Source organism: Dreissena polymorpha, chromosome 13, assembly GCF_020536995.1.
Source record: "Dreissena polymorpha isolate Duluth1 chromosome 13, UMN_Dpol_1.0, whole genome shotgun sequence".
NCBI lineage: Eukaryota > Metazoa > Mollusca > Bivalvia > Myida > Dreissenidae > Dreissena > Dreissena polymorpha.
In genome coordinates, this window is record NC_068367.1 from 17,695,414 (window position 1) to 17,717,935 (window position 22,522).

The 22,522-nt window shown below is 37.2% G+C and overlaps 3 protein-coding genes across 3 annotated transcripts in view; all 3 read left to right on the top strand.

Annotated features, from left to right (window-relative positions):
- The window catches only part of LOC127856615 (uncharacterized), a 39,391-nt gene extending 19,130 nt beyond the window's left edge, over positions 1 to 20,261 (top strand). The window contains exons 8-12 of the mRNA XM_052392920.1: positions 529 to 645; positions 11,396 to 11,585; positions 12,042 to 12,172; positions 14,815 to 14,955; positions 16,528 to 20,261. Coding sequence (XP_052248880.1) covers positions 529 to 645; positions 11,396 to 11,585; positions 12,042 to 12,172; positions 14,815 to 14,955; positions 16,528 to 20,114 — 4,166 coding nt within the window. The 3' untranslated portion in view covers positions 20,115 to 20,261. The remainder of the gene's footprint in view (positions 1 to 528; positions 646 to 11,395; positions 11,586 to 12,041; positions 12,173 to 14,814; positions 14,956 to 16,527) is intronic.
- LOC127856616 (uncharacterized) lies at positions 3,589 to 9,698 on the top strand. Its single transcript, XM_052392921.1, has 3 exons — positions 3,589 to 3,717; positions 5,033 to 5,087; positions 5,890 to 9,698. Exon 3 carries the CDS (start codon positions 7,016 to 7,018, stop codon positions 9,515 to 9,517), a length of 2,502 nt encoding a protein of 833 aa, XP_052248881.1. The 5' UTR covers positions 3,589 to 3,717; positions 5,033 to 5,087; positions 5,890 to 7,015; the 3' UTR covers positions 9,518 to 9,698.
- LOC127854493 (transcription factor E4F1-like) lies at positions 20,152 to 21,764 on the top strand. Its single transcript, XM_052389557.1, has 2 exons — positions 20,152 to 21,114; positions 21,429 to 21,764. The coding sequence occupies exons 1-2, from the start codon at positions 20,152 to 20,154 to the stop codon at positions 21,762 to 21,764; spliced, it is 1,299 nt and encodes a 432-aa protein (XP_052245517.1).
- Positions 21,765 to 22,522: the final 758 nt, after the last annotated feature.

Sequence of the window (22,522 nt, forward strand, 5' to 3'; positions counted from 1 at the left end):
AGCCGAAACGGTGATAAAAAAGGAAAGAAAAATATGTGTTTTTGTTGGATTTATCATACTGTACATGCATGTATTGACTAATAAATCGTGTATCTACAACAATCTTATTTGTGTCGTCACTCGCCTATATGACAAATGCCACGTACGTACATGTATAAAGCACTAGCTCACTTTGTGATTAATCAAAACGAGTCGGTATGGATTTTTTTTGCTTTTAATCGATTAAAAACACTTTTTTTAAGAATGCAATTAACATCATCAGTACCTGCGTACAGCTATCACATGGTACATGTAAATGTATATGGTTTGTTTTATTTTTATGTGATTCTGTACACAATGCATACCATGTATATTTCGGCAATATGAAAACTCTTGGTAAACCGGAACTCTTTGAAAACCGGACGATCAGGCCGGTCCCGAGACCGTCCGGTTTACAGAGAGTCTACTGTATTGTGAACTTAATCCTTGATAGACAAGTTTCAAGTTATCAATGCATACATTGGGTTTATTTTTTACCCTTATGTACAGGTAGAAGCAAGAGGAAGAGAACCTCTCAGCTCTTTGAGGACAGTTCAGTGTCTGGGAATGAGGGAAATGAGGATGACAGCAATACCAGCTCAACTGATCACAAGAGAGTTCCACAAGGTTAGTACTTCATGAAGCTTCTATGAAAAATCTGAAAGGCCTTATTTAACAAATGTTTAGCTGATCCATGTGGTATTCCACTCAGTGTTTTGGTAAACCATAAATCGCATACCTAATCTATAATCTTTTCTCCTAGCTGACTTATAAAAGTCTTACTACAATTTTCTAATGTTCATCTGTGTATTGATCACCAATACTTAAAGGGTCACTGCAGTGTATTGATCACCGATGATTAAGGTTCACTGCAGTGTATTTATCACTGGTGATTACTGCAGTGTTTTGTTTGCTGGTGATTAAGGGTCACTGCAGTGTATTGTTCACCGGTGTTTAAGGGTCACTGCTGGTCTGCAGTGTATTGATAACAGATGATTAAGGGTCACTGCAGTGTATTGTTTGCTGGCGGTTAAGGGTCCCTGCAGTGCATTGGTCACTGGTGATTAAGTGTCACTGCAGTGTATTGATCACTGGTTATTAAGAGTCACTGCAGTGTATTGATCACCGATGATTAAGGTTCACTGCAGTTTATTTATCACTGGTGATTAAGGGTCACTGCAGTGTTTTGTTTGCTGGTGATTAAGGGTCACTGCAGTGTATTGTTCACCGGTGTTTAAGGGTCACTGCTGGTCTGCAGTGTATTGATAACAGATGATTAAGGGTCACTGCAGTGTATTGTTTGCTGGCGGTTAAGGGTCCCTGCAGTGCATTGGTCACTGGTGATTAAGTGTCACTGCAGTGTATTGATCACTGGTTATTAAGGGTCAGTGCAGTGTATTGATCACTGATGAACAGAACAGAACAGAACAATACTTTATTTCTCCCAGGTATACATAGATACAACATGGGGAACATATAATATACATGTTACAAAATACATATCATGTTTCCGGTTCAAGTGTGGTACATTTTGTTGTATGGGGGAAGTCATATAAACAATGTGAATCAATTTGCAGCTTTTATATATAGATGCTTTGATATTTTATAGTATTAATTCTTAATACGGTAAAGATGGAATAAGCATGTTTACAAATAGAGCGTTTGTAATAATAGTAAGACATGTAGTAGTCATCACAACAACGGCGAGATAATAATAATAATAATAATAATATATATATAATAATAATAATAATAGGAATGATAATAATAATAATAATAATAATAATAACAATAATAATAATAATACGAAAAAGAAGAAGAATCAACATCAATGTCATAATTATAATAATCATAATTATAATAATGGCACAATTACAAGTGACAAAAAGCATCAGGATAAGGAATGATTTTCGCGATCATTAATCAAGCACATATTTATCAGTGTTACAGTGTATGTTGCTCTCGAGACAATTATCAGGCGTTTAATTTTGTGTTTTCATAGTAAACTCTTTATAAGAAAAAGCTATTTTTAACAAATATGAGTATAGATATGCTATGTATTGTATATAAGAGTAAATACATCTCGCAGTTAAACATCGTGCTATGATAATATAAGCGACAGGTGGCTACGCCGCTGCGCTATTTACATACGGGTCTTTGCGACCTCGTTTGAGACCGTGTGCAGTTAGAATTGTACATTGCCTCGTGTGAAGATTATCGGTTATGGCAGGCGCGTGTGTTCTACAGAGTTCAAGTGCACAGTTAATTGGATACTGCTCGAGAGATTAAGGTAGGGCATTTTAGAGTTGAGAAGTAAATGCTATTACAAAGTACATACATAAGGGTTATAGGTGTTCGATAGAAGTGAATTGTTAAAAAGCATAGTAAGTGAGAGTTGAGGCATTGGCGTTTGTTGTTGTTTAAGAAATAAGTGTTCGACCTTTACAGCCTAGTCTAATGCCTGGTATATTTCTTCATTATTATTTTGGTAAATCTCGAAAGCTGTTTCATTTCTGCTATTGATGTCGGCGTAATGATTTCATTAAACGTCATGTGCCTTTCTATTAGGTTTCCCATATATCGATGCCGTTCGTTATAAAAATAAGGGCATGTCATTAAAAAGTGTTTTTCAGTAGCTATTTCGTTTGTGTGACATAGGTTGCAAAGGCGTGCATGGAATGGCGTGCCTTCATAGCGGCCTGTTTCTACAGGAAGAAAGTGATTGGCAGTACGGAATTTGAAGATATTTTGGGACTCATCCGGGTGAATTTTAATCAGGTATGGCTCAAACTCATGGTTTCTTTGAAAACTGCTGTATATGCGCCCTTTGTTGCTTATTTGTAATTCAGCATTCCACGATTGCTTAAATTGATCAATAAGTGTTTGTTTGATTTGTATGTGGATGTTGTTTTGTGTAATTTGTGTTTGGTTTTGCCAGATGTCTGGTCTTCCAACAGATGTTAGGATTTCTTTTATCTTATGTATCCATTTGAAGTTTAGATTTGGTTGTGAAAGCATGTATTTATAAATAAGAAGAGATATTTTGCTTTCTTTGCCTGTGATGAGTCTATTCCAGAAAGAGATCATTTTTGTGTTTACATTAATGCTTAAAGGATAGCGACCTAGTTCACCATATAGAAAGTTGATTGGTGTGGATCGACGGGCTTTAGTTATTTTTCTCATAAAATCTTTGTGAACTTGTTCCAATATTTCTAGGTTTTCATATCCAAATATTTCTGAGCCATAAGTAAGAATAGGTAGGACAGTATGATCAAAAAGTTTAATAGCTAGGTCAATGGGTAGATTTGCATTGTTAACACGATTCCAGAGTAGGTGCATGGCTTTTGAGGCTTGTTCTTTAACATGTTTGCGCGCATTTAAAAAAGAACCATTACTTGAGAATGTAACGCCAAGATAATGATAAGTGCTTGTAATTTCAAGTTGATTATTGCCACATTTAAAATTAAAGTTTCTTGTTTGTCTTGCACCGAAAATTACAACTTTTGTTTTTGCAATATTTACATTGAGGTACCAGTTTTTGCAATAATTATGAAATGTGTTGAGACTGTTTTGCAGGTCAGATGCACTATTCGCGACAATGACGGTGTCATCTGCATACAACAGGACCAGAAGCTTAAGCCACGATATTGCAGTATCTGGGTTGATAAGTTCAACCCCAACGGATCCATTTATATGCAGGTATGAGTGAAGGTCATTTAAGAAAAGTGAGAATAGGACTGGGGATAGATTTTCTCCTTGTCTGACACCTATTTCTGATAAGAAGTACTGGGAGCATTCTCCATTAAAGGAAATGCATGATTTTATGTTTCTGTACATGTTTAAAAGGACTCGAAAAAAGTTACCATTAATTTGTGTGCCAAGTAATTTGTGCCAGAGACCAGCTCTCCAAACTTAATCGAATGCCTGAGAAAAATCGATGAAGGCGCAGAAGAGTTTTTGTTTGCGTTTTTTAAGAATCTCTATTAATGCATGGAGGGTAAAGATATGGTCTGCACAAGAGTAACCCTTACGGAAGCCAGCTTGATTTTCTTCTAATAGATTGTTTAATTCAAGAAAAGTGTTAAGTCTTTGGTTTAGGACTGAGGTAAATAGTTTACCCATACAGCTAAGGAGTGTTATGGGCCTATAATTGCTTGGTTCACCTGGACTCCCTTTGTTTTTAAATATAGGGATGATAGTGCCTTCGAGCCATGATAGTGGGATAATCCCTGTTTGTAATACACAGTTAAACAATTTTATGTAAAATGGGAGCAGGAGGTCTTTTGTTGATTTTATATATTCATTTAATATATGGTCAGAAGGGCTAGGGGCTTTTGAGTTTTGTAGTTTAAGTATACATCGGCTTATTTCTTCCTGGCTTATTTCCATATTTAAGACATCATTTGTGTCAGGTATATGTTGTATATCATTGTTGAAACGATTATCTTCGATTGCATTTGTATTTATTTCTTTGAAGTGTTTGTAAAAGGATTCTATTGGTGGAGAGCTTGTTTCTTTTGTTTTTGGTTTGAGACTCCTAAGGAACTTCCAATATTTTTTCGGGTTTTTATCATTAATTGCACGTAATTTAGCACTGGCGCATAATTTATCTCTATTTACATAAAATTTGATTGTCCTTTTATAATGATTGCTGGCATGTTTCAAAGATAATTTATTATCTGGATTTTTAATAGAATTGTACTTTGATTTTGCTTCATGGTATTGTTTCCTTGCTTGGTGACATTTTGGGCCAAACCACGATTTATTGTTGGGGTAATTGCTTTTATAATTTGGTTTTTGGTTTGTGAATGTTTCTGAGCAGGCGTTTTCGAAGATTGTTTGCAATTCATGTGTGATATAGTCCAATGTTTCCTGTGACTGTGGGTATGTATTAAGGCTGAGATGTAATTCCTCTAATTGTTGTTTATTTATGTTGACTATAAATTGGTCTTTTTGATTTGTTGCCAGGCAGGGCGGTTAGTATTTTGTTTATTTAATGTTTTTTTACTTTCAGGTTGTACAGTAGAGATGTCCCATGATAGCACATTGTGACCATCTGAAAATAAAGGGTCAGTTTCTATAATTTCAAAATCTGTGATGAAGTTAAAGCACTCGGCACTTGCCAATACATAATCAATGACGGATTTGTCCCTGAAAGTAAAAGCACCAGTTATTTCATCTTTAAATAGTCTGCCATTCATGATAAACATATTATTGTTTTTACACATATCGAGTAGTAAGAAACCATGAGTGTTTGTACGTTTGTCTTGCGAGTTTCTAATGAGAGGGATAGAGAGGTTTTCAAGTATAGTATGCTTGTACAGGTCGTTTTCGAGTTCTATGTCTATTCCGAAAAGTTCATTAGTATGGTGATCAGGAAGAATGAAGTCTTTTAGTGTCCCTACTCTACTATTGGCATCTCCAGCTATAAAGACATATTTATTGTTATTACAATATGAGGATAGTTCGTCCTCAAGTATGTTAAATTCATCAATAGAGTAAAAACGCGAATTTTCAGGGGGTATATATATGGAGCCTAGTATTAGGTCTTGGTCAAAACCTGGTTATTGTGTTGTCAATATTTAGCCATAGAACATAATCTGTGGAATTTGGTAGAACATTTACATGTTGGGAAATACTATCTCTTACATAAACGCCAATGCCTCCAGATTTTCTCTTATATTCTTTAGAACGGTGCTTATGAAAGAATGTAAAATTTGGAATATCCAGAATGTCTGTTTCGTTAGCATGGGTTTCAGAGGCACAAAATACATCATAATGTTGTATAAAGTTTTGGAATTCAGGTATAAGTAGCCTTTTCTTTAGGCCACTAACGTTTAAGCAACCTAACTTAATTTTACTGTTTTTCAGGTTTGTGGCACAATGTCTTCCCCCGGGGGCCTAGCGAGCTCTCCCCGGGTTAGGCGTGTTTCTGGATCCAGGTGTGTCCCAGGGGCGCTGTATCATCGGTTGAGGCTGCGATGAGCTAATCTGTTGGGCCGTTTCCTGATGGCGGTGTGGGATTTCCCTACGAGGTGCGTGTGGGCGAGGATTCCTCCTCCTGGAAGGCGATGGCGACTGTTGTTTCCGCGGGGTCCTGTGCTCAAGAACAGGGGATTGATTTCGCTGGCTACGATCCTGCGATACAGCTTTGTTTGAGTTAACGGACTGGGCACGAGGAACTCGTGATATTGCTGGCTGTGTATTTGGTTTATTTACATTGCTAGCTGAGGCATACTGTGTGTTTGTAAATAAAAGTTTGTGACTTGTTACACGGCTGCCTTGCATGATAGTATCCCAGTTGGGAAAGGCATCGGCGACAACGCGTCCATCTTGGATTATTTTGGCAGGGTATACGATGCTCACCTTACTGTTCGGGTGTTCTTGCCGTAAGCGTTTGTACTGGGGCCATAATATCTTACGTGCATCGACAATCTCGCGTGGGAAGTCTCTGTTTATGTGGAAATGTGTGCCACGGAGCTTTCTGGCGTTCGACAGGATGAATTCAGTGTCACGAAAGTCTAAGCAGTAAATAATGATGGGTCTTGAGGAGCCGTGCCGGAATTTTCCTAGCCTGTGACATCGAGGGATAGGAGGACATGATGATTAAGGTTCACTGCAGTGTATTTATCACTAGTGATTAAGGGTCACTGCAGTGTTTTGTTTGCTGGTGATTAATGGTCACTGCAGTGTATTGTTCACTGGTGTTTAAGGGTCACTGCTGGTCTGCAGTGTATTGATAACAGATGATTAAGGGTCACTGCAGTGTATTGTTTGCTGGCGATTAAGGGTCCCTGCAGTGCATTGGTCACTGGTGTCACTGCAGTGTATTGATAATAATAATATTGATAATGAATTCAGTGACCACACACCGTTATCGTTTACATTGTATTGTAACAATAAAACGGTTGAACAATTGTCATACACTGAAACGAAGTTTAAATGGAACGATTCATTGCGTAACCAATTTAGATCGGGTATTATTAGCAACTTACCTATGTTTAACACAATTGTAGAGGATTTAGATTGTACAAGCTGTGACTCTATAAATAGTGCGTTAAATAAATTCACTGATGTTATACGTAATGTTGCTGATCCTTTATTTTGCAAAGATTATGTAATAACCAATACATCAAAATTTGAACAGTGTAGCGCTGTAAGGCATGCTGATTGGTTCGATGTGGAATGTAAAATTGCACACGGTCACTATGTTTCCCTGTTAAAACAATTTAACTGTAATAAGTCGGAAGACAATAGACTTCAATTGTTGCAATGTAAAAAGGAGTACAAACAAATTATCAATAGAAAGAAAAAATGCTATTTGAGAAATAAGGCCAATGAGATAGAACGTTTAAAAAATCGTAGACCAAAAGAATTTTGGAAATACTTTAAATCAAATAATCAAACTAAAAATCACAATATCCCTTTGGAAGACTTTCAACATTTTTTCTCTGATATTAGTCATGGTTTGTTTGATTGTGTTAATGATGAGGCTGAACATTTTTGTAGTACTCATAATTTCAATTTGCCAAATTCACGTTTCCCCGAACTAGATCAGCCATTTACCGTTGATGAGATTAAATTGTCTGTAAAACGATTGAAACGCAACAAAGCATATGGAAGTGACTATATTTTAAATGAATATTTGATTGAATGTATTGATATTTTAGCGTTGCATATATGTGATTTGTTTAATGCTGTGTTGAACTCTGGTCATTTCCCCGAGAAATGGATGGAAGGTATTATAATCCCTCTACATAAAAAAGGTGATAAATCTGATGTGAACAATTATAGAGGGATTACTCTTCTAAGTTGTTTATCTAAGCTATTTACCTCAGTTGTTAACAATAGATTAGAAACTTTTTGTAGTAACTTTAATATAATTTCGGACGCCCAATTCGGATTCAGAAAAGGGCGCTCAACAATTGACGCTATATACATTCTCATGTCCCTGGTTCAAAAATATATAAATGAAAATAAAAGACTTTATGTAATATACGTTGACATGATGAAATGTTTTGATTCTGTTTACTGTAATGCATTATGGCTGAAAATATACAAGGCCGGCATAGAAGGTAAATTGCTTAGAATAATAAAAAGTATGTATGAAAATGTTAAATCATGTGTTAAGCATTGTTCATCATACTCAGACTATTTTAACTACGCTGTAGGATTACGGCAAGGTGAAGTTATGTCCCCTTTGTTGTTTTCCTTATTTGTAGAAGACTTAGAATTGTTTTTACAGAATGACGTCTCTTCCGGCCTAAGTATTGATGACATTGTATTGATTTTGTTACTTTTCGCAGATGATATGGCTATAATTGGTAAATCGCCCGCGGAAGTGCAGAAACACTTGGATCTTGTTTCAAATTATTGTAAATGCTGGGGATTAAAAGTTAATACCGATAAAACTAAAATAATGGTGTTTCGCAAACGGGGTAGATTATTGCCATCTGAAACATGGACATTTGAAGGTCAGCAAATAGAAGTAGTAAATGATTTTAATTATTTGGGAACTGTTTTTAATTACACTGGAAATTTTAATTTAAATCAAGAATATTTATGTGGAAAAGCACTTAAAGCTATGAATATTTTATTTAACAAATGTAAAGAGTTTGACTTAAAACCAAAAACACAATTCCAGCTATTCGATGCCTTTGTTGGATCCATACTGAATTACGCATGTGAGATATGGGGTAAAGCAAAATCCATGGAATTGGAAAGGATACACTTAAAGTTTTGTAAAAGATTGCTAAACGTTAAGCAAACTGTATGTAATGCTGTAGTATATGGCGAGTTAGAAAGATACCCACTATTTATCCATAGATATGTTAAAATGGTTAAATATTGGTTTAAACTTATTGAAACTGATAACATAATTTTAAAATCGATTTATATACAAGCATTAAATGATTGTCAAAATGGTCGTTCTAATTGGGTATCTAATGTTAAACTATTGTTAGACACTTACGGTTTTTCATACGTGTTTAATAATCCAAGCTCCGTCGATGTTAAAATAGTTATACCACAGTTTAAAACTGTTGTCATTGATACTTATAAACAAGAGTGGTTTCGATCCATTGAAAATAGCTCTGTTTTAGATATGTACCGTGTGTTTAAGTCAACATTTGTATACGAAAATTATTTAGATTTATTACCTAAATCACTAAGACACTATGTCGCAAAGCTTCGATCTTCCAGCCTTCCACTGAGAATTCAAACTGAAAGATATGCTGGTCAAAATATACCACGAAATGAACGTTTTTGCCTTTGTTGTAACGAATTAGATATTGAAGATGAGTACCATTTTGTCTGTAAATGTCCATTATACGTTGATATTAGAAAAAACTATTTAAAGAAATGTTATTACAATAGGCCTTCTGTTTACAAATTCCACCAGTTGCTGAATACAACGAATAAATTTGAACTTATTAAGTTAGCCAAATTTGTAAAAGAAGCTCTGATTTTAAGAAATAATATTACTAATGCTGTTAATTAATTTATATAGCAATCCTCCATATATTACCTTGCCTTTTCGTAACCGTATACGATGCTGATTATGTTATTGTTACTACTATGTTTATCTCTGTAACTTTTCCTAAACGTATACGATGCTCCTTATGTTTATATTATTACTATGTTTATCTCTGTGACATAATTGTATGTGATATATCTAGTGTTTAGACGATGTACACTGTGCAAGTCTGAATAAATATTTGTCTTGTCTTGTCTTGATCACTGGCTATTAAGGGTCACTGCAGTGTATTGTTTGCTGGTGATAAAGGGTCACAGCAGTGTATTGTTTGCTGGTGATTAAGGGTCACAGCAGTGTATTGTTTGCTGGTGATTAAGGGTCACTGCAGTGTATTGTTTGCTGGTGATAAAAGAGTCACTGCAGTGTATTGTTTGCTGGTGATTAAGGGTCACTTCAGTGTTTTTATTGATCACTGATGATTAAGGTTCACTGCAGTGTATTTTTCACTGGTGATTAAGTTTCACTGCAGTGTATTGATCACTGGTGATTTGGTTTCATTGCAGTGTATTGGTCACTGGTGATTAAGGTTCAATGCAGTGTATTTTTCACTGGTGATTTAGTTTCACTGCAGTGTATTGGTCACTGGTGATTAAGGGTCACTGCAGTGTATTGATCACCGATGTTTAAGAGACACTGCAGTTTATTGGTCACTGGTGATTAAGTTTCACTGCAGTGTATTGGTCACTGGTGATTTAGTTTCACTGCAGTGTATTGGTCACTGGTGATTTAGTTTAACTGCAGTTTATTAGTCACTGGTTATTAAGGGTCACTGCAGTGTATTGATCAACGATGTTTAAGAGTCACTTAAGTTTATTGGTCACTGGTGATTTAGTTTCACTGCAGTGTATTGGTCACTGCAGTTTATTAGTCACTGGTGATTAAGGGTCACTGCAGTGTATTGATCACCAGTGATTAAGAACCACTGCACTGTACTTGTCACTGGTGATAAAGTTTCACTGCAGTGTATTGGTTACTGGTGATTTAGGGTCACTACAGTGTATTGGTCACTGGTGATAAAGGGTCACTGAAGTGTTTTGATAACCAATGATTAAGGGTTAATGCAGTGTATCTATCACCAGTGGTTAAGGGTCCCTGCAGTGTATTGGTCACTGAAGATTAAGGGTCACTGAAGTGTATTGTTTGCTGGTGATTAAGGATCACTGCAGTGTATTGGTCACTGGTGATTAAGGATCACTGCAGTGTATTGATCACCGGTGGTTAAGGGTCCCTGCAGTGTATTGGTCACTGGTGATTAAGGGTCACTGCAGTGTATTGATCACTGGTGATTAAGGGTCACTGAAGTGTTTTGATATCCAATGATTAAGGGTCACTGCAGTGTATTGATCACGAGTGGTTAAAGGTTTTCTGCTTCTAAAAGTAAAAATATAAAACATTTTATATATTTGACCTATGTTAACCATTTTACTGAAAATATGCTAACATCTAACATAACCAGACAATGAGGAATTCAAACTTTGCCAGGAAGTATGGTGTCACATGAGTACTTTTATGGTTTTAGATAGGGATGCAGTAGTAAAATGGATGGTTACATAACATACGTTCATATTAGTTTAAGACACATCCAGGCTACTCACACTTAATAAAAGCCCATCTTGGCTTGCTGAAATCACACTGAAATCACACACATTTGATGTACCCAAAAAGGTTTAGGATTAAAATGTTATCAAAGAATAATAACTTTATACAGCCAAATACTTGACAAATTACTGGTATGCATACAATTGCACCAAGTCACCTTGTACCTGCATTCGTAGTGAACTTCATGTGCTATTAAACGCATGCTCAATTCTATGATTGAGGTTAAATTGATTCATATTTCAGACGGTGAAGTGCTGGACTGGAAAGGTGACATCGTGACATTTCCAGCTCTTACGAAGGAAAATTGCTTCAGCTTTAATGTGATTTCTGATGAAGAAAAACAGATACATGCAGATTTCTTTGACAAGAGAAGGAGGTCAACAAAATCAGCGGACCGATACTTAAGAATTCGGAATCACATTATACATATGTGGTAGATATGTGTTTTTTCTTTCTGATTTTGCATGTTATTAGTATTTTTGGTGACATCTGTCATTCTTGTATCCTCAATCTACTTTTTGTTTGTAAATGCTTAAACATTCCATTTTGCAAATGTTTGATTTTCACATGCAAATGTAGTTGTACATGTTAAGATTTGCACTAGAAATTGACAAACTTGTTTAAATACATTTACATTAGATGCATTTATATGAGTACAAGAAAATATATGAAGTATTTTCCTCAAAACAAGCAATAACTAGTATCTGAACCCACTTTTGACAAGCTAGTTAGTAAAAATTATCTAAATATAAATGAAAATATAATATCATTAAGCAGTTTTCTTCATAATCCACTTTATATAATAATGATACATGGTGTGTAGTGTCTGGTGACGTGTATGCTGCAGTTATAGACATTTCACTGAAGGAAAGTTCTGTGGTCATTTCAGGCAAAAGCAGAAGCCACAATTTGTCAGCAAGTCCCACGCACGTAAGGGACTGACAGACTGTGGAGATGTGACATGTATTAGCCGTATCCACACCTACCTCACCTGTAAAGGGGTAATCAATTTTAAAGCAGGTGCGAAAATTAAAGCAAGCATATGAGTTTCTTTGAGTGAATGTAGACATGTACAGACGTACATAATCATTAAATTGTTTCATTTCTTTATGATGATAGTTTACCGTCATTAACTTGTCAATAATTGTCGTGCATGACTACAGTAGAATGGCAGTACAATAAATGTAAAGTTTTCAAAGTGGATCCAAGTGAATTCAATCGATGGGTATTACAACAATTGTTCTGTTTTTGCAATATTCACCACATGAATAACATGCAGAAACAAGAATGAAATATCAACATAAATTTAAGTCAGTAATATATACTAATAGAATTATCAAGTTTGATGTTAATATTGTTAAGCTATACGTTATTGTCCCCTACCGGTGAAATCGGAGGGGACTTATGGTTTGCGCTCTGTGTGTCAGTCAGTCTGTCCGTCACATTTTTCTGGATCCTGCGATAACTTAAAAAGTTCTTCATATTTTTTCATGAAACTTGCAACATGAATAGATGGCAATATGGACATTATTCACGTCATTTCATTTTGTTCCTAAAATTGTGGTTGCTATGGCAACCAAAAAATTAATTAAAAAAATAATAATCTGAAAATGGTGGAATTTCTGACAATGGTGGAGCCGGTAGGGGACCATATTGCTTGACAATAGCCTTGTTTTTACTGTATTTTACTTGTGCTGTAAAAAAATGTTTGTTTTATATTTTTAGCTCACCTGAGCACAACGTGCTCGTGGTGAGCTTTTGTTATCGCCTTTTGTCCGTCGTGCGTTGTCCGTTGTGCGACGTCAACATTTGCCTTGTTCACTTTCTAGAGGCTACATTTATTGTCCAATCTTCATGAAATTTAGTCAGAAGATTGGTTTCAATGATATCTTGGATGAGTTCGAAAATGGTCACGTTTGCTTGAAAAACATGGCTGCCAAGTAGCGGGGCATTTTACCTTATATGGCTATATATGGCAATAGCAAAATTTTTTTAACACTCTAGAGGCCACATTTATTGTCCGATTCCGCATTAAACTTGGTCAGAAGATTCATCCCAATAATATCTTGGACGAGTTCGAAAATGATGTCGGTTGGTTGAAAAACATGGCCGCCAGGGGGCGGGGCATTTTTCCTTATATGGCTTTAGTAAAATCTTGTTAACACTCTAGAGGCCTAATTTATTTTCAGATCTTTATGAAACTAGGTCAAAAGATGTGTCCCAATGATATCTTGGATGAGTTCAAAAATGGTAACATTTGCTTTAAAAACATGGCTGCCAAGGGACGGGGCATTTTTCCTTATATGGCTATATATGGCTATAGTAAAATCTTGTTAACACTCTAGAGGCCACATTTATAGTCCAATCTTTATAAAACTTGGTCAGAAGATTCATCCCAATAATATCTTGGAAGAGTTCGGAAATGATGCCGGTTGGTTGAAAAACATGGCCGCCAGGGGGCGGGGCATTTTTCCTTTTATGGCTTTAGTAAAATCTTGTTAACACTTTAGATGCCACATTTATTTTCCGATCTTCATGAAACTTGGTCAGAAGATTTGTATCAATGATATCTTGGATGAGTTCGAAAATGGTAGCGTTTGCTTGAAAAACATGGATGCCAAGGGGCATTTTTCCTTATATGGCTATATATGGCTATAGTAAAATCTTGTTAACACTCTAGAGGCCACATTTATAGTCTGATCTTCATGACATTTGGTCAGAAGATTGGTCTCAATGAGATCTTGGACAAGTTCAAAATTGATGACGGTTGGTTGAAAAACATGTCCACCACGGAAGCGGGGCATTTTTCCTTATATTGCTATAGTAAAACCTTGTTAACACTCTAGAGGTCACATTTATTTTCCGATTATCATGAAACTTGGTCAGAAGATTTGTCCCAATGATATCTTGGATGAGTTTGAAAATGGTTTTGGTTGCTTGGAAAAGATGCCCACCAGGGGCAGGGCATTTTCCTATTATGGCTATATATGGCTTTAGTAAAACCTTGTTAACACTCTAGAGGCCACATTTATTGTCCAATCTTAATGAAATTTGGTCAAAAGATTGGTCTCAATGTTATCTTGGATGATTTCGAAAATAATTACGTTTGCTTGAAAAAGATGGCTTCCAAGGGGCGGGGCATTTTTCCTTGTATGGCTATAGTAAAATTGTGTTACCACTCTAGAGGCCACATTAACTGTCCTATCTTTATGAAACTTGGTCAGAAGATTCATTCCAATAATATCTTGGATGAGTTCAAAAATGATGGCGGTTGGTTGAAAAACATGGCTGCCAGGGGGCGGGGCATTTTTCCTTATATGGTTGTAATTAAACCTTGTTAACACTCGAGAAGGCCATATTTATTTTTCGATCTACATGAAACTTGGTCAGAAGATACGTCCCAATCATATCTTGTTATCTCAGGTGAGTGACTTTCGGCCTTTCAGGCCGTCTTGTTTAGGTTGACATAAATTATATACAAAAATTGGATTTAAAGCCAATTGTCTTTTTTTTGGAAGCATCACAATATGTATTTTTATGACAATTTATGTAATGCTTATTCTCAATTACAGAAAAATATTGATAGAAAAAATACTTGTGTCTTCTTTTTTAAACAACAATTCTGATGCTAAGTGTTTTTTAACCGATCGTCATTTTGCTAGTTAAACACCACAGTGCTCCAAAGATTCAGAAGAAAGCAAAGCGACGTAAAATTGTGGAGGACACATTCACTGATGAGGAAGATGAAGAAGAACAGCATCACGAGTCTGTGTCATTAGACAAGGAAGAGCCAACAATCCGTGGTAAGTTACTTCCATAGAGCTGGAGGCTCAGAAATAACATAAACCCATTACCACTCAGATTTGAACCTTGGCAAGTTATTATGCTCCCCATATATATATATATATATATATATATATATATATATATATATATATATATAGTAATATAAGTAAAATGTAATAATCCAGATTGTGAATATTATATAATAAAAGTAAAAACACGTGTCTGGGATTTTAAATATATATTGATTTAGCCAACGCGTTTCGCATAGCTCATTAGGGCATAATACAATATATTACGTCAAAATGTCATGGAGATAACGTCATATCAATTATCAGATATACAAAATGTGATTTATGTATTAGTATGCAATGGATGCAAACAATATTATATAGGCCAAACTGGCGATAAACTTAGAAATAGGCGATCTGTCCATGAACAACAAATGCGAGACCCCTCAACAAGACAGATGCCTTTAAGTAAACATTTAGATGAATGTTCACATAATGAACCAAAATTTAAAATATTTCCATTTTATAAGCTATTTTCGAACAATATTTCAGCTAGGTTAGCAAAAGAACAACATTTTATACATGTATTTAAACCCAAATTAAATTTCATTTAATATTTATTGACGTTATGACGTCATAATTGATATGACGTTATCTCCATGACATTTTGACGTAATATATTGTATTATGCCCTGATGAGCTATGCGAAACGCGTTGGCTAAATCAATATATATTTAAAATCCCAGACACGTGTTTTTACTTTTATTATATATATATATATATATATATATATATATATATATATATATATATATATATATATATATATATTGGGAGCATATAGTTGCCAGTTTGTCCTTCTGTCACACTTTTGTCACAGTTTCTCATAGGAGTCATAGCGCCTTCAATCTTTTAGTGATCTCTTCCATAGTTGGCATGTAGGTACCTTGCATGGACCTCTACCTTTTGATGTAGTTTGAGGTCACTGGGGTCAAGGTCACCGAGGCTTATTATAGATTTTCTCAAGGTCAAACAAGGGGAGCATCCATCGTTTTCAACGATACTTGTACTTATTAAAATTACATTAAATTTTAGACCATTCTTACTAGATTAAAGTTTTAAAGCCTTTATTTCCAAACCTTCTATACTGATGAGCAGCAAACAGCATAGAGACATTTTCACTTTGCTTCTGGTGGGAAAATGTTAAGATAATCATGGTGTTATTTCAAAACTCGAGATTAAATTATTAATTTAATAATTGTACATTTGCATGTTTGTCATTTTGACTATTTTTGATGTGCATTTAATTGAAAGATGAAGAAATGAATTTTTATTATCCGACTGTAGAATTGCTTTTTGATGTAAACATGTAAGGTTAATCTGTGTTTAAATGGAGGGTAAGGCTAATATGTTTAAAGACAGACTAAGTTAATATGGTCAAAATTGTTATAAATACTGTTAAAATAAAATCTTTAATGCTTCTTGCATGTGGTCTTATGTCATTTTGTTTAATCATGTCTGTGAATATTGTAAACTGGTGTATAAAAACACTTGATGTACAAATATTTCTTCCTTTTTAAGGGAAGGCCTCCACAACAAACACATCTAAAAGGAAACCCATGGAGAGTGAATCAGAGACTTCTAAGTCAACACCAAAGAAACATCAACCAGCTGCCAAGAACTTGCATTCTGCATTGAAGAAGCTTCCTGAATCTAATAAGAAAGGGACAGAAAAATTGTCAGTAGAGGTTACGCCAGTTAGTGTGTCAGGACGTAGCAGAAGAAATGTGTCCACTCCCAACTGGGCAGATATAATCAGTGGAAGGAAAAGTTTCAGAGATGGAGCTGTGCTTAGAAAGGATGGTGAGATAAGTGATGAAGAAGAGGTTGAAAAAGATGATATTGCTGAAGAAACTGAATTGGCAGCTGCTTCAATTGCAAAGACAAAAAAGAAGCAACAGCGGAAACTGAAATCCAAACCAGAAGACAATAGGACAAAAATAGATGATCCTGAAGAAGACACAGAGATTCCAAAGGAACATGATGACAAAGAATCTAAAGAATGCAACGAAAAGGAGATAAAACATGATAAGACCACTGAGTCAGTGAAAGAGACTGAAAATAATGACAAGGAAGTTGATGGAGCTCAGTCTGAAAATGAAGAAATCCAACATGTTACGTATGTTGTAAAACAACAAAAGAAAGCTAAGGTCGTTCCCTTAACTGTAATGAAAGGGACATATCAGTGTTCAATATGCTCAAAAGCATTCTCTTCTAAAACTCTACTGGATCAGCACATTAACTTCCTTCATATTTTATCTGAAAAAGGAAAAAAGATAGAAAATGAAGATGGGGATGAGGATGATGATTTTGCTGATGACATTGTGGAAATAAAAATATCAGATTTTGAAGCTAAAGCTAATAATGATTCAGACAGTCAAGATGAAGATTTCAATGAAATAGAACAAAATGCGGATGACATTAATGATGCAGATACAGATATAAAGCGTGAGGTCAGGAAGGAAATCAGAAACGAAATAAAGGCTGCTAGAATTGAAAAGATCAGGTCTTTTGGACAATTGCCTTCAAAACGCAATGCTAATTCAGGAAGTGTGAAATGTGAAAAATGCGGAACAAAGTTTGCAGCACTAGCGAATCTAAAACGTCACATGTTACTTCATACCGATAAAGTATATGAATGCCCATACTGTGCAAAGATAATGAAACGAATGGATTATGTTGTTGCACATGTTAGAAAAGTGCACAAAGAAGTGGACCTTGAAGAAAATCCAATTGATTTTGAGAAATATTCGCACACAGTTCCAGAAGAGAGGGATAGTGACAGACCTAATATGCAGTCTGATCAAGAGGATGGGAAAAGGGACAAGATGAAGGTGATCACTGGCACAGGGAAGAAAGTGTGTCCAGAATGCTCGAAGCTGTTTGACACGCAGGAGGAACTTGAGCAGCACATGGTGCAAGTACACGACAAGGAGCTGAAGGACGCAGCGTACACATGTCAGGCATGTAAGAAGACGTTTACAAGCCTCGTCAGCTTCCAGGTGCACAAGCTTACACACAGAAAGAAGGACTTTGTGTGCCCACATTGCGACAAGAAGTTCACCTCCAATACTCAGCTGCAGATTCATAAGAGGAACGATCATGAAATTCAGTATGGGGCCTTGAACTATTTCGGGTATCTTATGAACAATGGTAGAATAACTTGCGAGATTTGCAGCGCAAATTTTGACGGGGTTGATGAATATTTGATCCACAGGCACGAACACTTGACCTTCGAGTACTTATGTGCAAAGTGTGGAAATGGTTTTAATGACAGAGAGATGTTTGAGAAACATCGCCAGAATAACTGCGAGGGGGAGGAGTTTCATCATTTCCCGTGTGGAGTTTGTAACAAGAGATTCGGCATGTATGATGCACGTCGCAAGCATGTGATGACTTTTCACCCTAAAAAGTCGGATTACTTCTGTCACCACTGTGGCAAGGAGTTTGACAACGCTGATCTACTTGCTAAGCATTTTGAAAGCCACCAGCTAGAACGGGTGTACATCTGTGAGACTTGTGACAAGACATTCTTTGAAAAGAGGAATCTGATTGACCATAGGGACGTTCACAAGTCAAGCAAAAACTTCCAGTGTAAGATCTGCCTGAAGTTCTACCTCAGCTACAAGAGCCTGCAGCGGCATATTAAACTTCATTTAGCAAATGCCACTAAAGCCTGCAAATATTGTGATGGCAAATTTGCAAATGTTGACGACCTGAACAAACACATGCAGGATGAACATTCAGTTGCCTTGGAAGTAGAAGAATTTGCATGCCCGAAATGTCCCAGAACTTACTCCAGTCAGGTGAAGCTGGAGAAGCACTATGTTTTACATGAGCTAGATGGTGGAGACTCTACCAAGTACATGTGCACCCACTGTGAGCAGATATTCGACAGTGTAGAGATGCCGCTGGAATTGCATATGGAGCAAGAGCATCCAAATATTGGCAGGGAACACTTTAGCAAGAAGACTTGGAAGTGTTCCGAATGTGACTTCACGACCCCCCACAAACAGAGGATTGAGCGCCACATGGAGACACATAACGCAGAGAAGAAATTTGAGTGCAAATACTGCGGCAAGAGGTATCAGACCACTAGCACACTCATGACCCACATTATTTCACATCGAGGAAAAGTGAGACGGAACGCCAAGCCTCAGCCCATATGTGTGTGGCCCGATTGTGGGAAGCAGTTCATGAAGCACTCTCTGTACAAGCGTCACCTGATCTCACACCTGTACAAGGTGAAGAGTGGCAAGGAGCTGTGCAGGTGTGGACAGTGTGCCTACAGCGGGATGGGGGGCAAGAAGTTCAACATGGTGTTCCCACCCGGAAAGGGTGAAAGTGTAAACATCCAGGCTATCGGCTTTGTGGACGATATGGGTCAAACGCACGTGACCCAGCATATGAACAAGATCCTAACTGCCCATGGCGGCAGCATGGTTGAGGTGAATGTAAAGCAAGGAATGGAGCCGTATCAGTCCATGGAGGTCCTGCAGGAAGCTATAGCTAAGATAGAGGACATTGAGAGACACACAGAGACCAATATGGAGGAGGAGCAGATTGACCTTCAGCCCACCAAACCAACTGAGGAAGTCACTGAAGGTGCTGACTTGTTTCCTGAGGATCCAGAGGCTTCCACAAGTGGTGTGGGCACCCCATTTTCTACAGCAGTTCAGATGCCAGCCAACTCATCTGTCATCATGGCTGGGAGTGGCGCTGAGGGTAATGGTGCTGATAGTGATGCTAGCATGTCAACTGATGGCCAGAAAATCCTGTACGTAAACAACACATCTACCAAAGAGTTACAGATCATGGAAATGCCACAGTCAGGAGCCTTTGACTCTGATTTGATGAGCACAGCAAACACCACCGGTGGAGAGCACGTCATCATAGAGGGAAGTGACGGGCGACAGACGATCGTCAACATATTGAACATGCCACTGAACCAGGATGGCCAGGGGGTGTCAAGTCAGACTACAGAAACGGAGGGTGTACTTCAGAGCCACTATGAGTGTGGTGTGTGCGAGCTGATATTCCAGCATGCGTGTCACTGCACTATACCACTTAGAAAGTATGCACGAGGAGCAGAGTTTTCCCAAGTGTGACCTTTGTGGTAAACTGGTACTGGACCAAAAGAATCTTATGGATCATCGACTCATCCATAATGAAGACAAGAAGTATGACTGCAAGGACTGTGGTCGCAAGTTCAAAACTAAGCAGTGTTTGCGTCAACATTCGTATGTGCATGTGAAAAACAAGCCTTTCAACTGCGACTATTGTGGACACGGGTTCACGCAGAAAGGGTTCTATGAAGAACATCTGAGGAGACACATGGGTCTTAAGCCATTCAAGTGTGGTGTCTGTGCAAAGCAGTTTGTGTCCAAGTCCCTTCTCAAGATTCACCTGTACAGTCACACGACAAATAAGCCGCACAAGTGCCCCTATTGCCCAAAAACGTTTTCAGAGAATTACTTGCTGCAAACTCATGTACGAAACCACGAAGATAATAGACCATACCAGTGTACGGAATGCATGAAAGCCTTCTGTGCCAAAGCAAAACTGGTGCGACACCTGAACACTGTACATGGCATAGACAAGGAAGAGCTAGTGACCTTTGTTCCCACACGTATTGGCGGAGGCCTCGGATACAGAGATCCCAAGAAACACCCTGAAATCAAACCGCGCACAACTCAGGTCGTTTACATTGACTCCCAGGGACATATAGTGCGTAAGGAAATGAGAGAGGTTCAGCACGATACAATCGGCGGAAAGGACGACAGTGATAGTTCATCTCAGCCATCGAGCATGTCCGACATGCAGATGGAGGTTCTAACTCAGCGGGATGCGGACGGGAACATTCACACAATAGTTCCCACGCAGTTCATAGCTGACAACATGATGGCAATGGGTCAAGACGGGATGCCGATTGTTTATCAGGAAGTAGAGGGGAACATGACCGGGGAGGGAAGCATCCAGTTTAACGGACAGAGCTACACGCTGGTCACCAAGGGAGACTTAGGGGAAGAGGTGCAGAAACTCCTGATCGCCCAGGGACTTGAGGGTGTGCAAGTGTCTGAGGGGGAAGGGATGGAAGCCCATTTGCAGGTCAGTGATTTTCTTTTGCTCATAGTTACAGCCTCTTACAGGCGAAAAGTAAGCTTGTTTCCCAAAATTAAAAATTTCCTCCCAAAACCCAAGCAGTAATATAATTTCGTAGCGCTTTATAATACAAATTTTAAAATGCAGTTAAACATGCACTTATAAACAATTTGAATTCTGTTATTTAAACTCATTTTAGTAATATTTCATTTATCACAATTTTATGGTTTACGACACTACGGTACATTTCCCGACCCAAAAGGCACAGCTTATTAAAATAAAGCAAAAAACAAACAAACTTACTACAGGTAATATTGCAGGTGGTTAAGATGGAGGAACAGGAGGTGGGTCAGATGGAGGAACAAGAGGTGGATGAGATGGAGGAACAGGAAGTGGGTCAGATGGAGGAACAGGAAGTGGGTCAGATGGAGGAACAGGAAGTGGGTCAGATGGAGGAAGGGGGCATGGAGGATCTTGAGGGGGACAATGTGCATGTGATCACTGGCAGTGAGGGGTTGGCAGCGGACGGGATGCACAAGTTCAGCATCAACATTGGCGAGGATGGGTCGGTGAATGAGAGCGACCTTGAGGCCATTAAGAATATGTACAATGATCAGCAGATCATATTTGTGGTGGAAAGTCCTCAGTCTGAATAGCGTTCATATAATGGTGGTGTTGATATTGGACAATATGGAAAATATGGTATTTATGGTCAATTAGAGATTTAATTTAATGGTAAATTATAGTCGTATTATGAAGAAATAAAGGGTGGATTTTTTTATCATTCATGTGGTTTCTTTGTAACATTATTCCTTGTTGAAATTGTATTATTTATTATCTTGGAATGGTTATTGAGGACTTAAAAAATAATGAATTTTATGAAAAAAATTCTCCAGGCAAACAGTTCATGAATGTCAGTTGATGATTTAATGGCTAAATTTTCAAGAGAAATATTTATGTATTTGTATGAAAGACTGTTGACTTATGTGATCAAACTGGACATTTATCTGACCAATCATCTTCATAATTTACCGGTATCTCTGTTAGATGTGAATTCTTAATATCATACTTGATTGTGTACCTGATGGCTTATTGGATAAGTTTGTACTAAGCTGTTCTTGCTTATATTATAGGGCTAAGGCAAGCATGAAACGTGACATACTTGTGCATAAACAATATACCTCTGCAGTGTACACTATGAATTGTGGTAAATGTGGTCTTATATGGTCTTATATCAAATGGATGTATGTTATTCAAACCTGTATGATATTTAAAATATTGCAGACAATATTAAATCAATATACATTTTATAGATTCACATTATAGATATTTTGAAATAATTGCCATTCTAAGATTAGGGCATGTTTTGTTTGCACAGGTTGCAGGATGTTTGTTTTGATGTTAATGATGGGAT